General features: G+C 44.8%; 2 protein-coding genes across 5 annotated transcripts; both read left to right on the top strand.

Annotated features, from left to right (window-relative positions):
• The first annotated feature begins 396 nt into the window (after nt 1-396).
• ATP6V1G2 (ATPase H+ transporting V1 subunit G2) lies at nt 397-5,529 on the top strand. The gene is made up of 3 exons (XM_020811147.3): nt 397-563; nt 2,698-2,798; nt 4,695-5,529. Exons 1-3 carry the CDS (start codon nt 482-484, stop codon nt 4,866-4,868), a joined length of 357 nt encoding a protein of 118 aa, XP_020666806.1. The 5' UTR covers nt 397-481; the 3' UTR covers nt 4,869-5,529.
• Nucleotides 5,530-7,792: 2,263 nt separating this feature from the next.
• On the top strand, nt 7,793-20,110 carry DDX39B (DExD-box helicase 39B). 4 transcript variants are annotated; one of them, XM_020811160.3, is made up of 11 exons: nt 7,793-7,949; nt 10,791-11,030; nt 11,188-11,315; nt 11,434-11,526; nt 12,321-12,504; nt 13,400-13,518; nt 15,409-15,540; nt 16,337-16,446; nt 17,549-17,693; nt 18,027-18,174; nt 19,261-20,110. In XM_020811160.3, the coding sequence occupies exons 2-11, from the start codon at nt 10,820-10,822 to the stop codon at nt 19,275-19,277; spliced, it is 1,287 nt and encodes a 428-aa protein (XP_020666819.1). In that variant the 5' UTR covers nt 7,793-7,949; nt 10,791-10,819; the 3' UTR covers nt 19,278-20,110. The 4 variants fall into 4 exon arrangements, with proteins under 4 accessions (XP_020666819.1, XP_078244757.1, XP_078244759.1 ...); XM_078388631.1 differs by having other exon boundaries at nt 7,899-9,434; XM_078388633.1 differs by lacking the exon at nt 7,793-7,949 and adding an exon at nt 7,955-8,784.
• The last annotated feature ends 1,004 nt before the right edge of the window (nt 20,111-21,114 follow it).

Here is a 21,114-nt window from a genome sequence, read left to right on the forward strand (position 1 = left end):
CGAGATCCGAAATCAGACACAAGCAGAAGGTCCTGAAGTGAGATTGTAGCGAGGGTGTGTGATTTAGAGCCACAACAGTGTAGTGTACTGATTACAGTATGCAAGTGGGATGTAGGATATTAGGATTTTAAAAAAAAAAAAATCAGACATTAAGATCACTCATTAACCATCTTTGATAACTAAAAACAAATTTGGAGAACAGGAGAGTTACTTGAGCTTTTGCAGGAAGGAAATACTGTAGAATTAAAGTTAGTAATGAAGGCTGAGGTGACCAGATAGATGCAAGAGGTAATGCTGTTCTTAAGTGGGGGTGTTTCAGCAATGGCCACAGCATTGCAGAGCACTGGAGGAAAAAAATTGACATAAAAAAGGAGGGCATTAGGACCTGAATCTGGCTGAGCAGGCTGCGGTACCCATCAAGCGGATGCAGGAGGAGGAGGAGGAGGAGGATTAAGTGCTGGAGCATCACTGCTAGAGAATCATGGCCAGCCAGACCCAGGGAATCCAGCAGCTGCTGCAGGCTGAGAAGAGGGCAGCGGAGAAGGTGGCCGAGGCTCGGAAACGTGAGACCTTGGGCTTTTATTTTCCGAGGCTGGATCCGGCAGATTAGAGCGCTGATGGGGAGGTGTATCTGGAGGCCTATTAAAGGGGGCTGCTGTTATGGAGGAAAAGAGCCCAGGTTCAGCGTTCCAGGTGCCAACATCTGGAAAGGCACTGAGGGGGCAGACATTTCTGTAGTGCTCTGAAGGGTCCAGAGGCTGGATGTTAATTTAACCGCTCTCTCACACATCCCGTTTCTCTTGAGAGCTGAGAAGGTGAAGCTTGCCACTACCTGTTCAGATTAGAACTCTTCTGATTCTTCACTATTGACTGTGCTTGCGGGCAAGAGAAAAGAGGAGAGAGGGTAAAAACATATTGCGGCAGTTTCAAGACTGGAAATTTTGTTTCAGTATGAGGTTTTGTGAATCGAAGTCCACGTTGTCTGGCCCTGGAGGTCAAATCTGTGACTGGTATCTTTATTAATCTCCCCCAGACCAGGCGAGGATACATAGACTAGACAGGTACAAGGACTGGGTCTCTCTTTGTGATCCTGCTCAAGCGTTAAGATCATCTGGAGAGGCCTTTCTCTCAGTCCCATCACCTTCACAGGTGTGTTTGGTACAGACACAAGAGATGGCCTTCTCTGTGGCTGCTCCCAGACTTTGGAACTCCCTCCCACCAGAGGCCAGGCTGGCCCCATCTTTGCTGTCCTTCTGCAAACAGGCCAAGACTTTTCTCTTCAGGCAAGCTTTCCCTCCGTGATTGGCTGTCTGAGTGGGTTTTTTAAAAATAGATTGCTGAGTTTTAGTGCTTTGAATGTGTTTTGGTCTTGCTTTTGTTTACCGTCTTAACGTAGTATTTGTTTGAACCTTTTTAATATTTGTATACTTACCGTTTTCAGCTTTAAATATTGTCTTTTAATTATGTCATCCACTTAGGGTCCTCTTTAAGGAGAAAGGTGCAGTAAAAATATTTTAAATAACAGATAAAATAGAGAAAGTGACAATGTTTTTTTAACACAGGACTGGGACTATCAAGGTGTTAGTTACTTAATATGCTGCTCCTGGCCAGGTCCATAGCTATAGATCAGGTAGATTTCGCTATGAAAGGAATGCTAAGAGATTTGTTAGGGGTCAGGGGTCATAGTCTCTTAAGGGAGGCAACTCTGTCATACTCATAAGGGGTTACAGAAAGCTTGGTTATTAATATAGTTAGTGTTCTAATTGACTGTGTGGCTGAGACATCTAAAGGTTAAAAACAATGTTGTGAACCACCTCTCTCTCTCTCAGGACGGTGTTTCCTTAGAGAAGTCATTTCACTAGGGGAAGGAGACAAACTGTAGTACACAACATCCACTACCTTTCTATTCCAATCGGCCAACAAAAGTTGTAAATCTCTGTCCATCATTACATCTCCAGTTTACGCGCGCACACACCAACCCAAAAAACTACTTAGCCCCCCTTTCTATAACTTAAATTAAAGTCTCTGCTCCATGATGATATCCAGTCCACCTACAGTCCTTTGACCTCAACTCCACACCCAACTTGTAACTTTCCACAGCTCCCATCTCTCGTTCCCAGGCTGGTACACCATTAAGCAAGGAATGTTATGGGTATCAAGCCTGAGAGCTGGCCTTGGCTCTTCTTCACAGGAACAAACAGTATCTAAGCAAAATATTGTTGTTGTTCTTGTTGTTGTTTAGTCATTTAGTTGTGTCCAACTCTTTGTGACCCCATGGAACAGAGCATGCCATGCCCTCCTGTTTTCCACTGCCTCCCGGAGTTGGGTCAAATCAAGATAAAACACCCACAACTCTTGGGAAACAAGTACTACAAAACCCATATCCTCACACTCTTTTCTAAGAGTTGGGGGTCTTAAATTAACATTCATTCCCTTGGCCTCTCACAGTAGTTTTCGATTATAGATCTCTTGATTCTGCATCATTGTCTTCTGAGAGTCGAAGTCCCCAAAATCTGAAGGATTAAAAATGCCCACCACGGCGTGCACGTTTTTTCCGAGGTTGATGTGATGCAGTGTGCATGTGAGGCCAGCTTCCTTTTTTCCCCTCAAGCAAGAAACATCTACAAAGGAGACCTTTCCCCCATTTTCTGTCTGCCTTTTCCCCTTTCTCCCCACCCCTCCTTTCCTCAACCCTAGGGAAAGCACGGCGGCTGAGGCAGGCCAAGGAGGAAGCCCAGGCGGAAATTGAGCAGTATCGCTTGGAGCGTGAGAGGGAGTTCCAACAGAAGCAGCAGGCGGTGAGATGGGGGGCTTGGGGTATGTGGGGGGGGGGCTGCTTAGGCTCCCTGGGGCCAGGATTCGTGGACAAAGGAGGCTGGGTCTCTGGGACAAGAAATGGGATTGGCAGCAATGAGGAAGGGAGGGTATAGAGGACTTGTGGAGATATATTTGAAGAACATGAACAAGCAGAAGTAGGTGTGTCTGCCATCAAACAAACTCCAACTATTTCTGGTAGGATGGTCCCTTTTTTAGAGCAATCAAAAAGCACCATAAAAGCATGCATACACCTTCAAAGTGACTTATCTCTTAGGGTATGGCCAAAGTAAGTGGTACAGAAGGTTAAAAGGAGAAAGTCTTGATGGTAAATTCAGGTAATGTACTTTGGCTGAACTCCTGTTGGTTAGTGTAGTAAGCTGCAACTGGGGGGTGCCTATTTGAATCCATAGATCTTACAGATGAGTCGACTTTTCACTTCCTCCCTGATTCAGTGGGCCTATGTCTGTTCAATGCCCTCCAGTCAGAACTGACTTATGGCAATCCTAATAGGGTTTTCAAGGTAAGTGAGATATTTAAGGAGTGGTTTTACCTGTTCTGCATCCCCAGTCAGCTTCTGTGGCTGAGTGGGGATCCGGATCTTCTTCTCCAGAGTCCTAGCTCGTAACTCTATCCACTACGCCACACTGAGAATCTACACTCCCAGGAGGCCCACTCAGTCTAGTGCAAATTATTTTGCTAAGCAACTGGATTCCAGCCATAGTGTTTTGAGCTGTAATAAAGGAGAAAGGTCATCTTCCAGCACTACAGCTCAAGACACCAAGCCGACTATCATGTCTTCAGATCAAGTCTTCTCTTCCCTGTTTCATTCATCCCCGAGACAATTAACTATTATTATACATTAAGCTGGTGAAGTTTACATACAGTGGGGTCTCGACTTACAAACTTAATCCGTATTGGAAGGCAGTTCTCAGGTCGAAAAGTTCTTAAGTCAAATCTGCATTTCCCATAGGAATGCATTGAAAACCATTTAATCCGTATCTGCTCTTTTTGTCCATAGAAACTAATGGGAAGCTGCTATTCTGCCTTCTGCCACTAGAGGGGGATATTTTTTTCTTTTTCCTTTTAACCTAAGATGACTTAGCTTTAAAAAAAAGGAAAAAGAGTTCGTAACGCGAATCTAAGTTCGTAAGTTGAGTCCATATATTCCTATGAGAGCAGTTCGTAAGTCGAAATGTTCGTATGTCAAGCCGTTCGTAAGTCGAGACGCCACTGTATTTTCTTTGTACCTTTTTGGTGGACCTGACGGAGGCTCAGTGCTATTGAACTCACTAAGTCTTGCAAATACATGTCCTTTTTTTTTTTTTAAAGGAGGGGATGGTGGAGATCTCCCTCCTTGAAAATTTTAAGTATACCCATATATATTAGGATCTGGGAATTATATAAAGATAGCCAGTGTAATATCTCCAATGAACTGTGGGAAGACCCCCGTTTTCTGAAAGGTATTCCTTCTTTTAGCAAAGGTGTGTTAAAAATAATAAAGTATTTAGGCTCTTTCCTGAAAGAAGATTAAAAGCAGCTTCCTAAGAATATTAAAGGAACTTCCTTGGAAAGACAGTTCAAAGGAACCTACCGTTCAGATTACTCCTTTTATGGCCCTTTGTGTATTTCCTATATAGCTTTGGTTCTGTATAGACAGACTGTCTTTGGGGCCATCTCTACTGGCCAGTATTGAATAAAAAGTTTAATGCAATACGCCTCCTTACAATTTCTTAACACAAATATTCTCTACATTGTTATGAACAACCATAGTCCTCATGACAAATGTTGAGGGGTGATAGAATTTGTCACAGCAAAGAGTCCTGTAATTCATTGATGATCATTAGCTGGGAATAACCCTGCTGTCTTTCTCTCTTCAGGCTTTGGGCTCACAAGGGAACTTGTCTGCCGAGGTGGAGGCTCAAACCCGGAAGAAACTTCAGGCTATGCAGGGAGGCCAGGCCCGGGGCAAGGATCGGGTCCTCCGTCAACTTCTCACCCTCGTTTGGGACGTGCGGCCCCAAATACACCCCAATTATCGTGCAGCTATCTAGGGGACCCTTCAACCCATCCTGTGATTGCCACTTGAAAGCTGAGGAGACCTTATTGACCAATATCTTCCAAAAATCCATGACTCGTCTTAAGACTCCCTAAAAATTTAAATTGTGTTGGTCTCAGAATCCTAGGGCAAACATCTCTATCTAAACCTCCAGTGTCCTCTACGGATCTGTATTCCCAGAAGCTTTCCAACAATTATTTTTCATATGGTATCACAACACATCCAAGTTGTAGAAACCCACTTAACGGTATTATAATTAATACTCATTAAGAGTATTCCAGACTGTTCCAGAAACTTCCAGCCCCGTGGTTTACTGGTCCTTCAGTCCAAGTTATTCCTTTAAGGGGAGGACAGTAAGGTCTCCATAGCTGGTCCCTATCAAATGGGTCTGTTCCACATCACTGGTTTTCTCTATCCATATTACCACCCCATAGCATGAAGGGGTATTTCTAGGAAACTAGAGATCCCAGGAATTTCCCCTGCTCTTGTGCTGGTGTATATATGTGTGCTGAAACTAGCTTCTTATTTTTGTACCCCAGTTCTCTGCTTAATCTTTCCTGCTTCCCTGTCCCCAAAATGTATTTATCTACAACTGGATGTTTCAATAGTGACTTCTGAATGTGATTACTGTAATTAAAAGTGATATAGAATTAAAATGGAGAACAGGTGGTTATTATACAACTGAAGTATTTGTCCAGTGCTGGTTATGAAACAGATGTGCAGACAAAGCAGATAAGAAAAGGTGTGCTGCTTATATACTGTCCCATAGCACCCAAAGCATGATCTGTTGATTTCCAATTTAATTACGCAGATTACACAGTGCCCTCGATCCCAGTGAGCTAGGTGGGGGGGGGGCAATGTGCTTAAGAACTTTGGAAGGACAAATCATACTTCAACCAGCTACCTGAGCCTGTCTGGATCAAATTCAAGTTGTGAGCAGAGTCTTAACTGCAGTACTGCAGTTTAACCATGCACATGAAGACTGAACCAAAAAGCCATTCTAGATTAATTTATATACTTTAGGAGTGGGAAACATGGTTTTTCAGATATTTTTATACCACAGTTCCTCTCAGCCTAGCCAAAATAAGAAATGGCAAGGAATGGAAAGGCGTTACAGATCTGCACATGCCCCATCTTTGATTCATTAAAAAAAATATGTTATCTTGCAAAATGTTTTGTAATTCTGCTGGGAATTACGACTTATGGCAATACTTTCCAGGCTATTCTAGATAATCAGCCCTAAAAATATTTAACATTTCCTTCTTCTTGCTCAAGGCTACACAGGCTGTCTGTCTTCTGGGACACACAGTGGGAAATCCACCTCCCAACCTAACTCCCTGAGCTAGTTAGTCAGTTTTCAGCATAGTACTGCCATTATACTTGATAGGTCAATAGCAGGGCAACAAGTAAAGGGTAGATTTAATACTAACACTTCATCCCGCAGTGAATGAACACACATGTTGAGAAGAAGATGCCTGCTTTTATTTAAAGAATAGAGTGTTGTGGCCAGCAAGCCACTCGGCAATTTGTTGCTGTCTCCCAACCTTGCCTCAGGGTACATGGAGGGAACTTGATTTGAAGGAGAAAATACAGTAATTGCAAAATAAATTTAATAGTAATTGCATTACAGTATGATCAAGTTGTTTCCAACTTATGATGGCCCTTCTCCATATTTTCTAGATATTATTCTGAAGTAGTTTACCAGTCCCCCCTTCTGAGACTAAAGCTGGATTACAGAAACCTCTTGAGAAAACTACAACAGGATGAAACAATAAAGTCTAACTAGCCTAAGCCAATACTTACATAAAATGGATTAAATAACTAACAGCATTCAAGGTTCTTGACTCTGAGCTCAAATCAATAGAATAATAGACTGAGCATCATCAAACCTGAGGTCAAGTAGGTTCTGAATTTGCCCAGTTATATTTTTTTAAAACTCTGGTAACAAAGATGATACCCCTCAGCTAATCCAAACCCAGTTGCACTTCTCCCATAGAAATGGCAGCTGGAGATATGTATTTGGCATGCAATCTCCTATCAGAGGGACCTGGGGAACACACCAAACTATACTGTAGGTGGCATGCTCAGGAGAACTGCCCCTCCAAAGTCCATAAAATTACGGCAACCCCACCATTCAGTTAGTCTCCCAAATCAAAATAGTATGGATAAGATATTTGCACATTTGTTACGGCTGGATCTCAGTTACAGGCTGAATCACAACACTGTGACATTCGTCTCATTACAGCTGTTCCGTATTGCTGCGTAAATGACCAAATTACAGTAGTTTGTTGGGTTCTGAAACCTGCAATGCTAACAAGAGTGTTACTGAATGCTTAATTAATGATAGCCTTCCAACAGGGCATTCTTGACCTTGAAATCAATGCTATAAGGCTGGGAAAAAACCTACTTGTATATAAAATAATTACAAGCAGAAGCGGTGGTGCCACTTCTTGTCCACTGCCCTCGCCCCCCCATCTCGTGCTTTTGATATTTGTTTGTTTATCCCATATTGCTATAAAAGGGTTCCTGAGGTATTCTTGGACTAAAATTCCCAGAAGCCTTCACCACTAGCTGTGCTGGCCAGGATTTCTGGGTCTTGTAGTCCAAGAACATCTGAGGACCCCCAAAGTCGGGAACCACGGGTCTATACAGTCCCTCTGTAGAAACAATTCGACAACAGTCCAGTAGTTTCCAACCTCAAAAACGTATTTATTTGAAAGTGACCAATCGCACGCGATTTATACCCTTATTATAAATCTCTCTCTCTTTGACTACTGCAAATGCCTGTCGAAAAATGTGCGACTATTCAATATCCTTGTCCATGCCATAAGTACAAGTTGAATTTACATATCGTAATTTATAAAAAGACGGCTTGCTCGACAGAGCCTGCTATTGCTGTTGTTATTTTGTTACCGTCAGGCACTGAATTAGACGAAAACCGCGCCCGGAAGTCAGGGGTCCTCACCGGAGGTCCCTCGTCGACCTTTTCTCGGCCCTCCGCGTTTGCCGGAAGTCGCGCCCATTCAAGTGTGGTCGTTGCTCAGCGCGGTCGCCTCGCCCCTCCCCTTTACTCCAGGTAAGGGACGCCTCGCTTATCGGTTCTCTCTCGGTGTAGCCTTTAGTCATCCGCCCCAGGAATGGGTCGATAACGTTTCCTCAGGCGATTCTCTCTCCGGCGGTTCGTTTTTTGGGGGGGTCATTTCCCCACGTGGGGTCATAAAAGCGGCAAGGAAAGGAGGGTGGGGGGGGGTTGCCTTGCTTCGTGTCTTTGTATTACGAAGCCCGCGAATCCAAGATGGCGCCTCTCTGGGCTCGCTGCGTTGCTTCCCCCGGACTCGTTTAGCAATCGAGAAACATCGGCCGCCTGTGACCCTCCAGGCGTTCAGGTCCCGGTCGTCTGGTTAGGGTTAGCCTTTTGTGTTCCTTCAGTAGAAAGTGGGGGAAGCAAGAGAAATGTAGAGATTGAGTTCGGACGTTTCTACTAGTACCCCCCCCCAAAAAAAACCCACACCATTCCCCGCTTTTCCATGTTCTTGCAGGGCCTTGTTGAATTTTCTGCCTGCAATAAAAAGGAAATGCAACGTGTGAGTGATTATTACTTTTGTCGGGTGTGTGTCTTGTGCGGAGAGGGGAAGAGGCTGGGTCGTTTTCTCATTGCACTCATTCGAGATGGGTCTGCGGATGCTGCTTTTTGGTGCATCGACTTTTGGAGGCGAGGGTTAGGGTTGAGGGAAAGAATCTGCAGCGTGCTGCACCTCCAGGACTTTGCCACTTTGATAATAAATATTCAGTGGTCTGTTTCAATAGTCCAAAAGAATTTGGCGCGGGTGTGTGTGATGCGAGGATTGTGGTCTGCAAGAGAAGCAATGTGGGGGGCCAGAGGCTGAAGTTGAGAATTCTCTATTTGCAAAGTGAGTAGTTTGCTTTCTTTCTTTTTCTTTTTTCTTTTAAGGGTGACTGAAATTTTGTTATCTTTCTTTGGGGTATTTGGGAACCAAGTTCTGGTTGGAAAAGAAGATCTTCCCTTGTTGCCTCTTCTTTTGTCCTTTGTTCAGTTGGGATAAGGCGAGAGTGGGCGTAACGCCGCCTTCTGATGCCCGCATGGAATCCGCTTCCCCAAAGATGGATGCCAGAGACTAAATTCATATAGGATAGAATGTGCCTACAGCATCCATGGGGGTTCAAATGCGTTGTTCACTCTTTTCCTTTCAAAGGTAGTCCAGAACCACAAATCTGAATAACTCTAGTTATTAGTATTGGAGGCCATTTTATATTTTGACACGAGGAATTTGGGGCGAAGGGAGTTGGCTGCCCTGTTAACAACTCTCTGGGATAACCTGAGAACAAGTGACTTGAGTTTGTGTTCTCGAACGATCACTCAACACTGTCCCACACACTACACCAGAACACAGACAGAGTTCTAACTCCTGTCCTCTGAAGATGCCAGCCACAGACACCGGCGAAATGTTAGGAAGAAAACCTTCGGAATATGGTCAAACAGTCATTTAAGAAGAGTAGAAATTTTTGCACTGAGGAAAGAATAGAGATTCTTCAGTGCATGGTGAGCACAGAACTACTATTTCTAAAATTTATTTATTTGTTTGTTACATTTATAACCCACCCATCTAGTCGTATTGACTACTCTGGGTGGGTGACAACATATCAAATCTAAGTACAATTTAAAATCGTAACAACATATTACAGTACTCAAAAACCCCACAATGATCCAAATGAGAGAAGGCACAAAGAACAAAATCAGACGGTGGATGGAGGAAAGGCTTGCTTGAACAGTCAGGTTTTCAGTTGGCGTTTGAAAGTGCCCAGGGAAGGGGCCATGTGAATCTTAGGAGGGAGGCTATTTCAAAGACGAGGTGCCACTGCCGAGAAGGCCCGGTTTCTTATTTTTTCCTTCCGGGCCTCCCTCGGCGTTAGGCTTCTCAGTCTCACCTCCTGACTAGATTGGGTGGTACGGGTAGACTTAGGTGGGAGAAGGCATTCGGTCAGGTAACGAGGCCCTAAACCGTTTAGGGCTTTATACATAAGTGTTAAGACTTTGAAATCTACGCGGAACTGAATGGGCAGCCAGTGTAAGGTGGCCAGAGTAGGAGTAAAATGTTTATACTTCTGTACGTGTGTCTTTTAGGGATCTTAGCCAAATCCCTGTATGATAGGTTGATGGGGAATAGCCATAGAGACAGTTGAAATTGTTTTGACATCATTTGCGAACAATATTTAATCAGATGAAGTACAACTTTATACTGGAGGTAGGGAGAACTTAGCAATTCAGATGTTTTTTAGCTTCAGATTCCACAGTTTCCTTAGCCAAGGACATATAGGCTGGAGTTTCTAGGTGGTGAAGTCCAAAGCATGAAGAGCAGAGGTTCCCAACCTTGATTCCTCAGATGTTCTCCCAGAGGCCTCCACCACCAGCATTTCTGGGAGTTGTAGTCCAAGAACATCTGAGGGCCCAATGTAGGGAACCATTCATCTAAAGGGCTGTAGACTCCCCACCCTCAAGTTACATATACATTTGTTAGTCTTTGAGGTTCCACAAGATCTGCTGGTCTTTCTGGACTAACAACAGGTACTTCTCTGAGAGAGAGAGAGATGACTTTGCTTGCAGCTTTTTTCTTATTATTATTTTTCCTTTTACTTGTTTTTCATCTTGTGTTGTTAATTTTGTATTGTTGTATTTGATTAGTTGTTACTTTATGTTTTCTTTTGTTCACCACCAAGAGTTAGCGGGTCACTACTAAGTCAGGGATTATAAAAAATAAATAAATTTACTTCTTTTTTCTTCATACAGTTTTGCTACACATGGGTGTTCTGGGATTCTCTGGTATTTAAAATTAGCTAATATTTCCCCCTTTGGTTACTCTGGCTCCACTTTCACAAGAGTCTTTGTCTTGGTTTTTAGATAGAACGAGCAAGCAGGGGGGCATCATCATGACGGAGAATGATGTCGACAATGAGCTGTTGGATTATGAGGATGATGAGGTGGAAAACCAGGCAGCTGGAGAAGGGGTGGACGTCCCGTCAAAGAAAGATGTCAAGGGATCCTACGTCTCCATCCACAGTTCTGGCTTCCGTGATTTTCTCCTGAAACCGGAGCTCTTGCGAGCTATTGTTGATTGCGGCTTTGAGCACCCCTCCGAAGGTGAGCCTAGCTGTGGATTTTCCCCCGGAATGGGGGGGGGGGGGGAGAAGCCAGTTGGGAGATTCTGGAAAGCTGCTAAAGGGAAGCTGAAAACAAGGGGCTTCTGGAATGTTTGCAGCGCCAGGAGATATTAACTGCCTTCTCGTTTTCAATACAGTGCAACATGAGTGCATCCCACAGGCCATCTTGGGCATGGATGTACTGTGCCAGGCCAAGTCTGGCATGGGCAAGACCGCAGTCTTTGTTCTTGCTACACTTCAGCAGCTGGAGCCAGTCACAGGTCAGGTATGTGGAGGGAGAACAAAACAGTGTTTTGAAGATGCTGGATTGAGCGGGAGGGTGGGCTAGGGTAGCATTAGCTGGGGGGAGCAGGAAACGTAATGTATTTCCACTTCCATGGCAGGTGTCAGTCCTTGTGATGTGTCACACCCGTGAGCTGGCCTTCCAGATTAGCAAGGAGTACGAGCGCTTCTCTAAGTACATGCCCAGTGTCAAGGTGAGATCCATGGAGTGGTTTCTCTCTCTCTCTCTCTCTCTTATCATTTGTGAAAGTTTTTGACAGGTGAAAAAGATTTAACAACAATGAAAGTATAACAGATCCATTAAATAACAGTTACGAGTCCTAGCAAAAAGGATAGTAAGAGAGGAAATAAGAATCCATCAGTTTTCAAGTGAAGGAGTAAAGGGATGGGGAAGTAGACTATTGTGGTTAAGTACATAATTCCACAGAAAGGCACGTCACGGAAGGGAATGAGATATAATGACCAAATTCTTTTTGTTCAGTTACACACGTTTTGGAGGTTAATTGCTTCAAGTTAAGAAATCTCCATAGACGTACTAAGTTGCATTATGCAATATGCAACAGATAATGCCTACAAAGATCCCTTAACTTGAGGCAATTCACCTCCAAAACTTAAACCTTTTGTGTATTTGACTAATAGAATTTCAGCTTCTGTTCAACCTTCCCGCTAATGTTCAGCCCCGCTAGTCACGGCTCTGCCTTCTCCCAAGATTTTGTTGCTCACCACTTGTGCTCTACAGGTTATCTGATTTAGCAGGATCTTCTGACTGTCTATAATCATTGGTTGCATGGGTGTGTGTGTTCCACTTCCAGTGGCAATCCCAGTCACAGATTAACTGTTGATTCTCATTAGTATAATTGCGCAGTTTGCATCTTGGTGTTGTCATGCTTTCGTGTGGGTCATTCAGTTCCATGACCTGGGTTATGTATTTCTGCTGGTTGCCTGACTGTGTGTATGAAGAATATTCTCTCTTCCTCTCCCAACCCAGGTGGCAGTGTTTTTTGGGGGCTTGTCCATCAAGAAGGATGAAGAAGTGCTGAAGAAGAACTGCCCCCATATCGTGGTGGGGACTCCGGGCCGCATCCTGGCGTTGGCCCGCAACAAGAGCCTCAACCTCAAGCACATCAAGCACTTCATCCTGGACGAATGCGATAAGATGCTTGAGCAGCTTGGTGAGTAGCATTTGCGCGCTCTCTCTCTCTCTCTCTCTCTCTCTCTCTCTTAGGATGGATAGTCAGTTCTGTGGAGGTGGCTGGGCACATAAGAGCACTTTTGTGTTCTTAGAGGTTGAACTTCCATGAAAACAGGGAGTTTTTAAATTTAAATTTGCAGAAATACTACATTCTGCTTATGCCTGCTTATCAGGCTGGTAACAGTTGATGAGCTGGACAGGGAAACAGTTTATCTTCCTGCTTCTGATGGGAAGGAAGCATATGGTAGTCTTTTTGTCGAAATGAGCTTGACGGGGGGGGGAAGAGAAATCACAGTTAGAGATTGCATTCCTAGATGGAGGCAGAGACTGCTACCCTTTCCCTTTTCTTAGTTGCAGCTAGGATAAAATTTGGGATGGGATTGAGGCCAAAAGTGCCCTTCTGCTTTACGGTTTGGAAAAAAAGAAGCTCTCTCTGCGTTTTAGAGAAAAATCACTTTGGAAAAGCATGGAAGATTTTCCTCGGCCCTCATTCTCATCTGTGTTGTTTGCCGAGAATCTGCACAGTGCGCCTCTGCTTAACTTGCAGGGTTGCTCCCAAGAAAGTAGTAGTAGCAGAAGTTGTAGTAGTAGTAGTAAAGAAGCAGTTGCAGCCAAGTTAAAACAGCTAGATAAAGCCAGTGGAATTGAGGAATATGAGTGAGTACTCTTTGAAAAGTAATGGGTGCATCCCTACCTTAAATGTTGACTCTGCAGAGAGTTAGCACAGGCTCTGCTTAGGGTTTCTGACACAGAATAATTACTGTGGTACTTCAGGGGAGGAGAAGGCAACCCGTCATAGCTATTCCATGTCAGTCCCCAAGCCTCACAGTAGCACCAGGAGCCGTGCCTAACTCCTGGCACTTTGTTCCTTACAGATATGCGCCGGGATGTCCAGGAGATCTTCCGCATGACCCCGCACGAAAAGCAGGTCATGATGTTCAGTGCCACTCTCAGCAAGGAAATCCGCCCCGTGTGCCGCAAATTCATGCAAGACGTAATTAACTCCCTTCTACCTTCTTTATCCACCTGCCCAGCCGGCCAGCTTCTCTCCCTCCCCAAACAGGGAAGGAGCAGAGGGCCGGAGCATAGAACCACCACCACCACCACTGTCTACAGCACACCGGGCTGCATCGCTGCTGCCCATCACGTATCCCATTCCCCCCAAGGCACCTGTAGAGCACACACCTTCCGGAAGATCATTCGGGTTACGCTAGCTAGCAGATTCACTGACAGGAGTTGAGAGGCCTCTCCCGCTAGGGCTACAGGAGCATTCGCACCACGATCGTGTCCTAGCCTGCTGGCACACTTGGCTTAGAGAACATCCACGTTTTGTTCAGGGGGAGGATCCATCCCTCGAGGATCCTCCTGAGTCGTCACACCTGGCAAGGTGGTGCAGAATTCACAGCACCCCCGCTGCTGTCCTCTGGTTTCCCTGCACGCCTTCCGCGTGGGATCCACCTACTTTTCAGCACAGTGCTTGGAAGATCCTGGCCCACATACACCCACGTTCAGAAGATCCTGGCCCACACACCCACAGGCAAGTGTAGCTTTCTTTTCCTCACTGCCATGCATTACTCAGATGCATGTGTGCGCACACCCACTCGCAACATGCAGCTCCACGTTCCTGCCCTCCCTGCCCTGCCCCTCCCTGCCCACTCAGTGCGGCTGGCACTCTGGAGATCTGCGGCGAAGGACTCCCCGAGGGATCGGAGAGATCGGCGGCAGCCAGTGGAGCAGACGCCTGGTGACCCGGAGGAGAAGTTTTATCCTTTTTTTCGTTCCGAACCGGCAAAAGCGCGTCATTCTGTTTTTGATCACCCTTTTTTCCCCCTCCCTCTGCTTGTCTCATGTGGAAGAGGGGTTAAGTAGAAGATCCCTGTGGCGGGAGGGAAGGAAACTGACTTTTCCCGTGAGGGTTGCTTGTTTTATCATATGCCGGGAGAGGTGTGGAAGTCCATTGATTCTTGGGTAGCCGCTGTAGGGAGAACATTGAGATTTAAGCCGGTGATCTTCTGAGGCAGATTGTCGAAGTAGATCAGGAAAATTACTGAGAAGGACTAGGAGTATGCAAGATAATCTTGTGTGGTTGCATGTGAGGGAAGGAGAAGCTGTGCCACCCCTCCCCCCCCGCTCCTCTGCCAGATATTTAGCTTTAATGCCATTATTTATATCATTAAATAGTGCATGTTGAGATTTGCAGGCTGTGGTGACACATGAGCCTGAAAAAGGTTCTGTGCTCTTAGGAAGAAACATCTGTGCGATAGCAAAGGCTAGTCTAGCTTCTGTGGTTGGAGATGTTGAACAAATTGTTTATCACTTTCCCTGTGAAGAGTTCAGTTGTGCTTTTTTTCAAAAATAAAATCCAGTGAAATGGAGGGGAAAAAAGGAAGCACATCTAGTGTTCTCGAGAAAGACTTGTAACTTCTAATTATTGATGTTTTAGAAGCTCAGATCATCCAAAGCTAGCTTGATGAAGCCTTTTAGAATGATTACTGTATTAGGACAGCGATCATTAGGTTGGTCCGCCGGAATCAAACACCTCCTGCCCATGGGTGCGAGGTAACGTGTGTGCTTCGCAAAGGGAAAGTGTTCTGCTGTGATTGAGCCTTTTTCACAGAGCAGTTTGCAGGGAGAGGTTGTGGCTAAGCAGGGCAGCTTTTTGGCCTCTTTCATTCATTGGTAGTGGAAGGGGGAGGGCTGTCTTTGTTTCTGGGTTTTTTGTTTTGTTTCTTTAAGGGGACTCTAGAACCGGGGATCTGTGTGGCAGGGAGAGATGCTGCTGTGCACGTTTGTGCTCCTTGTCCCACCCCATCCCCCCCAACCCTTCCCTCCAAACCCAGGTCAGCCTTGCCCTGGTCTAACTGGCCCTGGGTTTGCTTCTCAGCCCATGGAGATCTTCGTGGATGACGAGACCAAGCTGACGCTGCACGGTCTGCAGCAGTACTATGTCAAACTGAAAGACAACGAGAAGAACCGCAAGCTCTTTGACCTCCTTGATGTTCTGGAGTTCAACCAGGTGCCTTCCGAAAGTCGCAGTTGTGGATGGTCAATGAGGGAGGGGACAGAATAAGTAGGGGAGAATCCTTTTTCACCCTTGGATCCATATCCCAGTTTGGGAAGGTTATTGGGTCCATGCTTCGTTGGGCAGAGGGCACAGAACAGTGCCAGAATAAGATCAAAGGGGCAGAAGTTAAAACGTGACCCGTTTTGCCCTTGCGCAGCAGTGTTCAGGCAGGCGCAAAGGGCAGGTCATTTTTTTTGTGGGAGGTCTCCTTAGGGGGTGAGTCCCAGGGCAACAGCTTCCCAGTCTCGAAAATTAGAGTTTGCGTTTTGCACCAGACTTTCCCAAGCCTTTAAATTTCCTCTTATTTCTGATCACTGATAAAAGGATAAGTGGAGAAGGAACCTGACAGACCATTTTTAACCGATGGGCCGGAGGTTTTCTTCCCCTGGACAAGATGTTGCAAAATCTCTTCTGCCTTTAAAGAGGAATGGGGTTGACTTGGTGGAATGTGGGGCCCCAGTTGTCACCATTGGCCTCCAAACTGACAAAAGTCCTAAAAGGTTGGACATCAAATATAATTATGACCCACGAACACTTAGGGACTGACCATAGATGGCTTGGAGCAATTTGGTTGTACCTTCATTGTTTCTTGTGAATCAAGATTCTGTACTACTAAATTTTGCCAGTTTAGAGAATTGGATTGACAGGAAGGTATGTGTTAAATGTGGCAGAACACAGGACTCTTTCACAGGCACTCCCGCGCTGGAGTGAAGAGGTGTGTGGCTGACTCCTTCCATTCCCCATCCAGGTGGTCATCTTTGTGAAGTCTGTGCAGCGCTGCATTGCACTGGCCCAGCTGCTGGTGGAGCAGAACTTCCCGGCCATTGCCATTCACAGGGGTATGCCCCAGGAAGAGAGGTGAGGAGGGGCCTTTGCTGGAAGGGGGTTTGGGGCACCTGCGGTTGGCCTGAGGGGTCGATCTGCAATGACGAGTTTGCTCAGACTAGAGTCTCTGATGCCTTCAATGTGATGCTTCTCTAAGCACCGAGCAGTGACCCCAGCAGAAACCGTGTTACTGTGAAACCTAAGCAGTGGTTGATCTACTTGCCAGTTGCAGGTTGTCAGCAGGCTGTGTTTGGAAAAATGTACTTAGACCCAGGAACAGATGACAGAATGGCCTTCTGATCTGGCAAAAACAGTGCCACCTTTGTTTTATTTATGTTCTGGTTATAGCCTTTAAGGCAGGGGTGGGCAGTTAATTTCTCTAGGGCGGCCACATGAAAAATCTGAACTGTGTTTGGGGGCTGAACCAACTTTACTTAAAAATAAAATGAAAGAGTGATGTTATGGTGGTTTTTATTTTAAACTTGTTAATCTTCACAAATACTGAAGAGGTTTTTCTGTGGTATGTTAAAGATAAGCAACTGATCAACTTTAGACAAAAAGCTATAAATGGTTTTGATCAAAACTGTCCGCAGGCTGGACAGGAGTGGCTCGCGGGCCGTATGTGGCCCTCGGGCCGCACTTTGCCCAGGTCTGCTTTAAGGACTACAGTCCACTAAGTATGACTGGGTATCTTATTCTATGTCATCTTTGTATTCTAGAAAAATATAATCATTCGCCCATTTGAAATGCTGGAGCTAGAAAATTCTTCGTTTTAAGCAAAGTTCTTCTTTAAAGCAAAGTGTGCTGCTTATATTCTGCCCCATAGCGCTGAAAGCACTCTCTGGGGTTGTTAACAAGTTAATTATACAGGTTGCATATAGTGTAGCTTTAGTGTTTCCTGTAGACTATGTGATATAAGGGATGGTACTTGAGGCTAAATTCCCAGTTGTAACAGGGATTTCCTAGATTAGTTGGGAGGTCCTTGAGATAGAAGGGGATCATTTTCAGACAGGTAACACCAGGGATATCTGCTGGACTAGGAAAGAGCCAGTAGGAGGCAGACTTTAGCTATTCCGCTGTTAGATTGCACTCTAGGGGACAAGGGGTGTTACTGTATGCTTTCTGGTTCTTTCAGGTTGTCACGATACCAGCAGTTCAAGGATTTCCAGCGTCGTATCTTAGTAGCCACCAATCTCTTCGGACGTGGCATGGACATTGAACGAGTTAACATTGCTTTCAACTATGACATGCCGGAGGATTCAGACACGTATCTGCACCGGGTGAGCAAGGCTCTCTAAAAGTTTACTCCTGACTTTGTAGGAATCCTAGAGTCCCAAGCTGGGATGGGTAGACGTCACCCAAGGTAGAGTTGCGCTGATGAGTTTGCTCAGACTAGAGTCTCTGACTTGATCTGATGTCTTTCGAAGCCCTGAGCAACACCTTTGGCCTGGCTGGGTTTGAATGTCTCTCAGGGTCTCTTGCTTTTTTAGGGTCCTCTTCTGAATATCAGAAGGAGTGGGTGGAGTCTCCTATTTTTTAAAAAAATTGAGGCTCTTTGTCGAGACTCCCAGAGAAGCCTTGGATCTCACTGCTTTGATTTGTTGACCCTGCAGGTGGCGCGTGCCGGGCGCTTTGGCACAAAGGGCCTGGCGATCACTTTTGTGTCGGATGAGAATGATGCCAAGATCCTCAATGAAGTGCAGGATCGCTTTGAAGTCAACATCAGCGAGCTGCCTGATGAGATCGACATCTCCTCCTACAGTGAGTAGTTTGAGAAGACCCGTGGAGGAGGAGAAAGGGAGTATTTAATGGAGATAGCGTAGTCAGATAGAAGTTTGAGGTCCAAAGAAGACATGGTGATTTGAATAATGATTGCCTTGTGTCCTTTAAAGGAGAAAGGTGGGTTAAAATAAATAAATAAATAAATAAATAAATAAATAAATAAACTGGCAATGGAAAAATACTATACAGTGGGGTCTCAACTTAAGAACTTAATCCGTATTGGAAGGCAGTTCTCAGGTCGAAAAGTTCTTAAGTCGAATCTGCATTTCCCATAGGAATGCATTGAAAACCATTTAATCCGTATCTGCTCTTTTCGTCCATAGAAACTAATGGGAAGCTGCTATTCCGCCTTCTGCCATTAGAGGGGGAAATTTTTTTCTTTTTTCCTTTTAACCTAAAATGACTTAGCTTTTTAAAAAAGGGAAAAAAAGAGTTCATAACTCGAATCTAAGTTCGTAAGTCGAGTCCATATATTCCTATGAGAGCGGTTCGTAAGTCGAAACGTTCGTATGTCGAGCCGTTCGTAAGTTGAGACCCCACTGTAAATTACTGATCTACACCAAGCTTCCTACTGGTACTACTACCAATAGAACGGCAGCGGGGATCTGATCACTGCATGTGTTCATATACAACTATGCTGAATATTATTGTAATAGAGTTGTGAGAGAGTTAGGACTGATACAGGTTAAGGTTAAGTTCTGATAATGGGATGGCGATAGCAGTTTATTTTCATGAATTGGCCCTTTGTTTGTATAGAAGAATCTCCTTTAACAATAAAGAGTGTAGACTCAATCTAGATACTCAATTCTGGAGATTAACTTTTTGAGAGAGAATTAAATTTTCACATTTACAGAGAAAGAATAATTTTTAAATCATCCTTTAATATTTCATTTTTTAATATCCATCTTGTAAACTATAAAACTGGAAGTGGGCTTGGTTTGGAGCGTTCAGTTTTGTAACAGAGGGCACTTTTCAGCAGAACTTGGGAGGATGGTGAGAAAGGTATTCAGAAAGAGCAGAGTGTGGAGAGTTATTTAGGCCTAACACACATTGTGTTTCTTGCAGTTGAACAGACCCGATAAAGAGGACTTTGCCTCTGTACGTTGACCTTGGTTTTAATTCCTGATCTCCTCCGCTCCTCCCTGAAACTTCACGTTTAATTTCACCTGATGGGGATTGAGGTGACTTGACAGTCTGGAATACACAAACACACTCCACTCCTGTGGGTAGGGATGGAAGAGCTTCTGTCCCTTAGGCTGTCCTTCGTGGAGATGGAACCAACCTCAACAGACTTTCTGCGCTCCCCAAAGTCCTAAGAGAACCTTAGGGCGGAAGTCCCATTGCTCAGCTGGTGCTAAGAAGATAGGAAAGGTTCCCCTGCTGGTGTCTCCACAAGAGACCTGATTTTGGATGAAGTTCTACAGCCTGCCTGCCCAGCCAGCATGATCTTGGGACTCCAGTTACTGGCATTGCCCACTTCATCCTTACATTAGCACTACCCCGGTGGTCTGCCTCCTGTGATGGGGAGCACAAAAGAGGGAGGAGTTTTGGTGGGGCACTCTGTGATTTTCCGGCATTTAAAATTACGTTTTGTTTTATAAGAAGAAAATAAGCTCCAGGGGCTGGGGACTGAACACACATGCTTTTGTATGCCCATTCATGACATAGAGACTGTTCTGTTTTTCTTAATGTGTGTGTTTCCCATCATTTTTAATTTTGTCTGCATGTCAAAATTAATACCCTGTCCCAGCTGGTATCTTTTGGCAGGTAAACAAATAGTTAAAGGCTGGTAACGTTTTAGCTGTGGCTTATTCTCCCTCCCTCCCTTTGATACCCTCTTTATTTTATTTTAATTTTTTTTGTAATAAAGAGCCCAGCACTTATGGGTGTCTAATTAAACTAGTCTTGTGAATAACCTTGGCTGGCGTGGCTTCATTTCGTAGAATGTGAGCTTTTTCTTCTGGGGGTTGCCTACATTGTGTGTGAGTTTTGTTGGAATAGCACAGACTGATGGAGATTGAATCTACTTAAAATTCTTGCAGTGAAACTAGTGTGCTAGAAAAATAAAAGCATCCATATAAAATAAACACAGTACAATGCTAAGAACAACATTCAGTAGGGAGGATTAAATACAATCCATGCCTTGATTACATGCTTTTCACCCTAGGCAAAAGAAAAACTTCCTAGTGAGGAATATTAGCATATCTGGGATTGTTAGCTTTGCTGATGAACTTACAAAGGCTATATATTTGCCAGGGGAAAAAAGCGCTGTCAAGCCAGGACTGAATTATAGTGATATCAATATGGGTTCCAAGGTAAGTGAAAAATTTAAAGAGTGGTTTTGCCAGTTCCACACTCACAAACCAGTGAGTTTCTGCAGCCAAATGGGGATTGAAAGCCAGGTCTCCTGAGTTCCAGTCCATTGCTGTTCACTATGACACGGGATCCAGAAGATGCCAGGTGCTGGTAAATTACGATGTAAATGCGTGCTTTGTTTCTAACAAACACAATAGATGGAATGCCCCATCCGTCAGCCCCATCGCTTGCTTATGTGGAGTTGGATGAATGTAATTTAGGATTACCCAGCTAGTGGCTGTTGCTATTATATACAGTGGTGCCCTGCATCACGACGATAATCCATTCCCCTGAAATTGCCGAAATCGTCATTTGAAAAACAATTCCCCATTGGAATTTACCTCGTCATCCAGCGAAGATCGCCCATAGGGAAGCCATTTTCCGATCAGCAGTTAAAATGGCTGCCCTGCGAAGCACGGGTCCAGAAAACAGGGCAGCCATTTTAGGAACCTGACGATCAGCTGGAAAAATTGTCTTGCGAACAAACGGTTTGTGAAGCACGGACCTAATCTACATCCAGCGAAAATCCCCCACAGCGATAGCAAAAAAGTCATCGTCCTGCAG

This window comes from Pogona vitticeps, chromosome 2, assembly GCF_051106095.1.
Source record: "Pogona vitticeps strain Pit_001003342236 chromosome 2, PviZW2.1, whole genome shotgun sequence".
NCBI classification, from domain to species: Eukaryota; Metazoa; Chordata; class Lepidosauria; order Squamata; family Agamidae; genus Pogona; species Pogona vitticeps.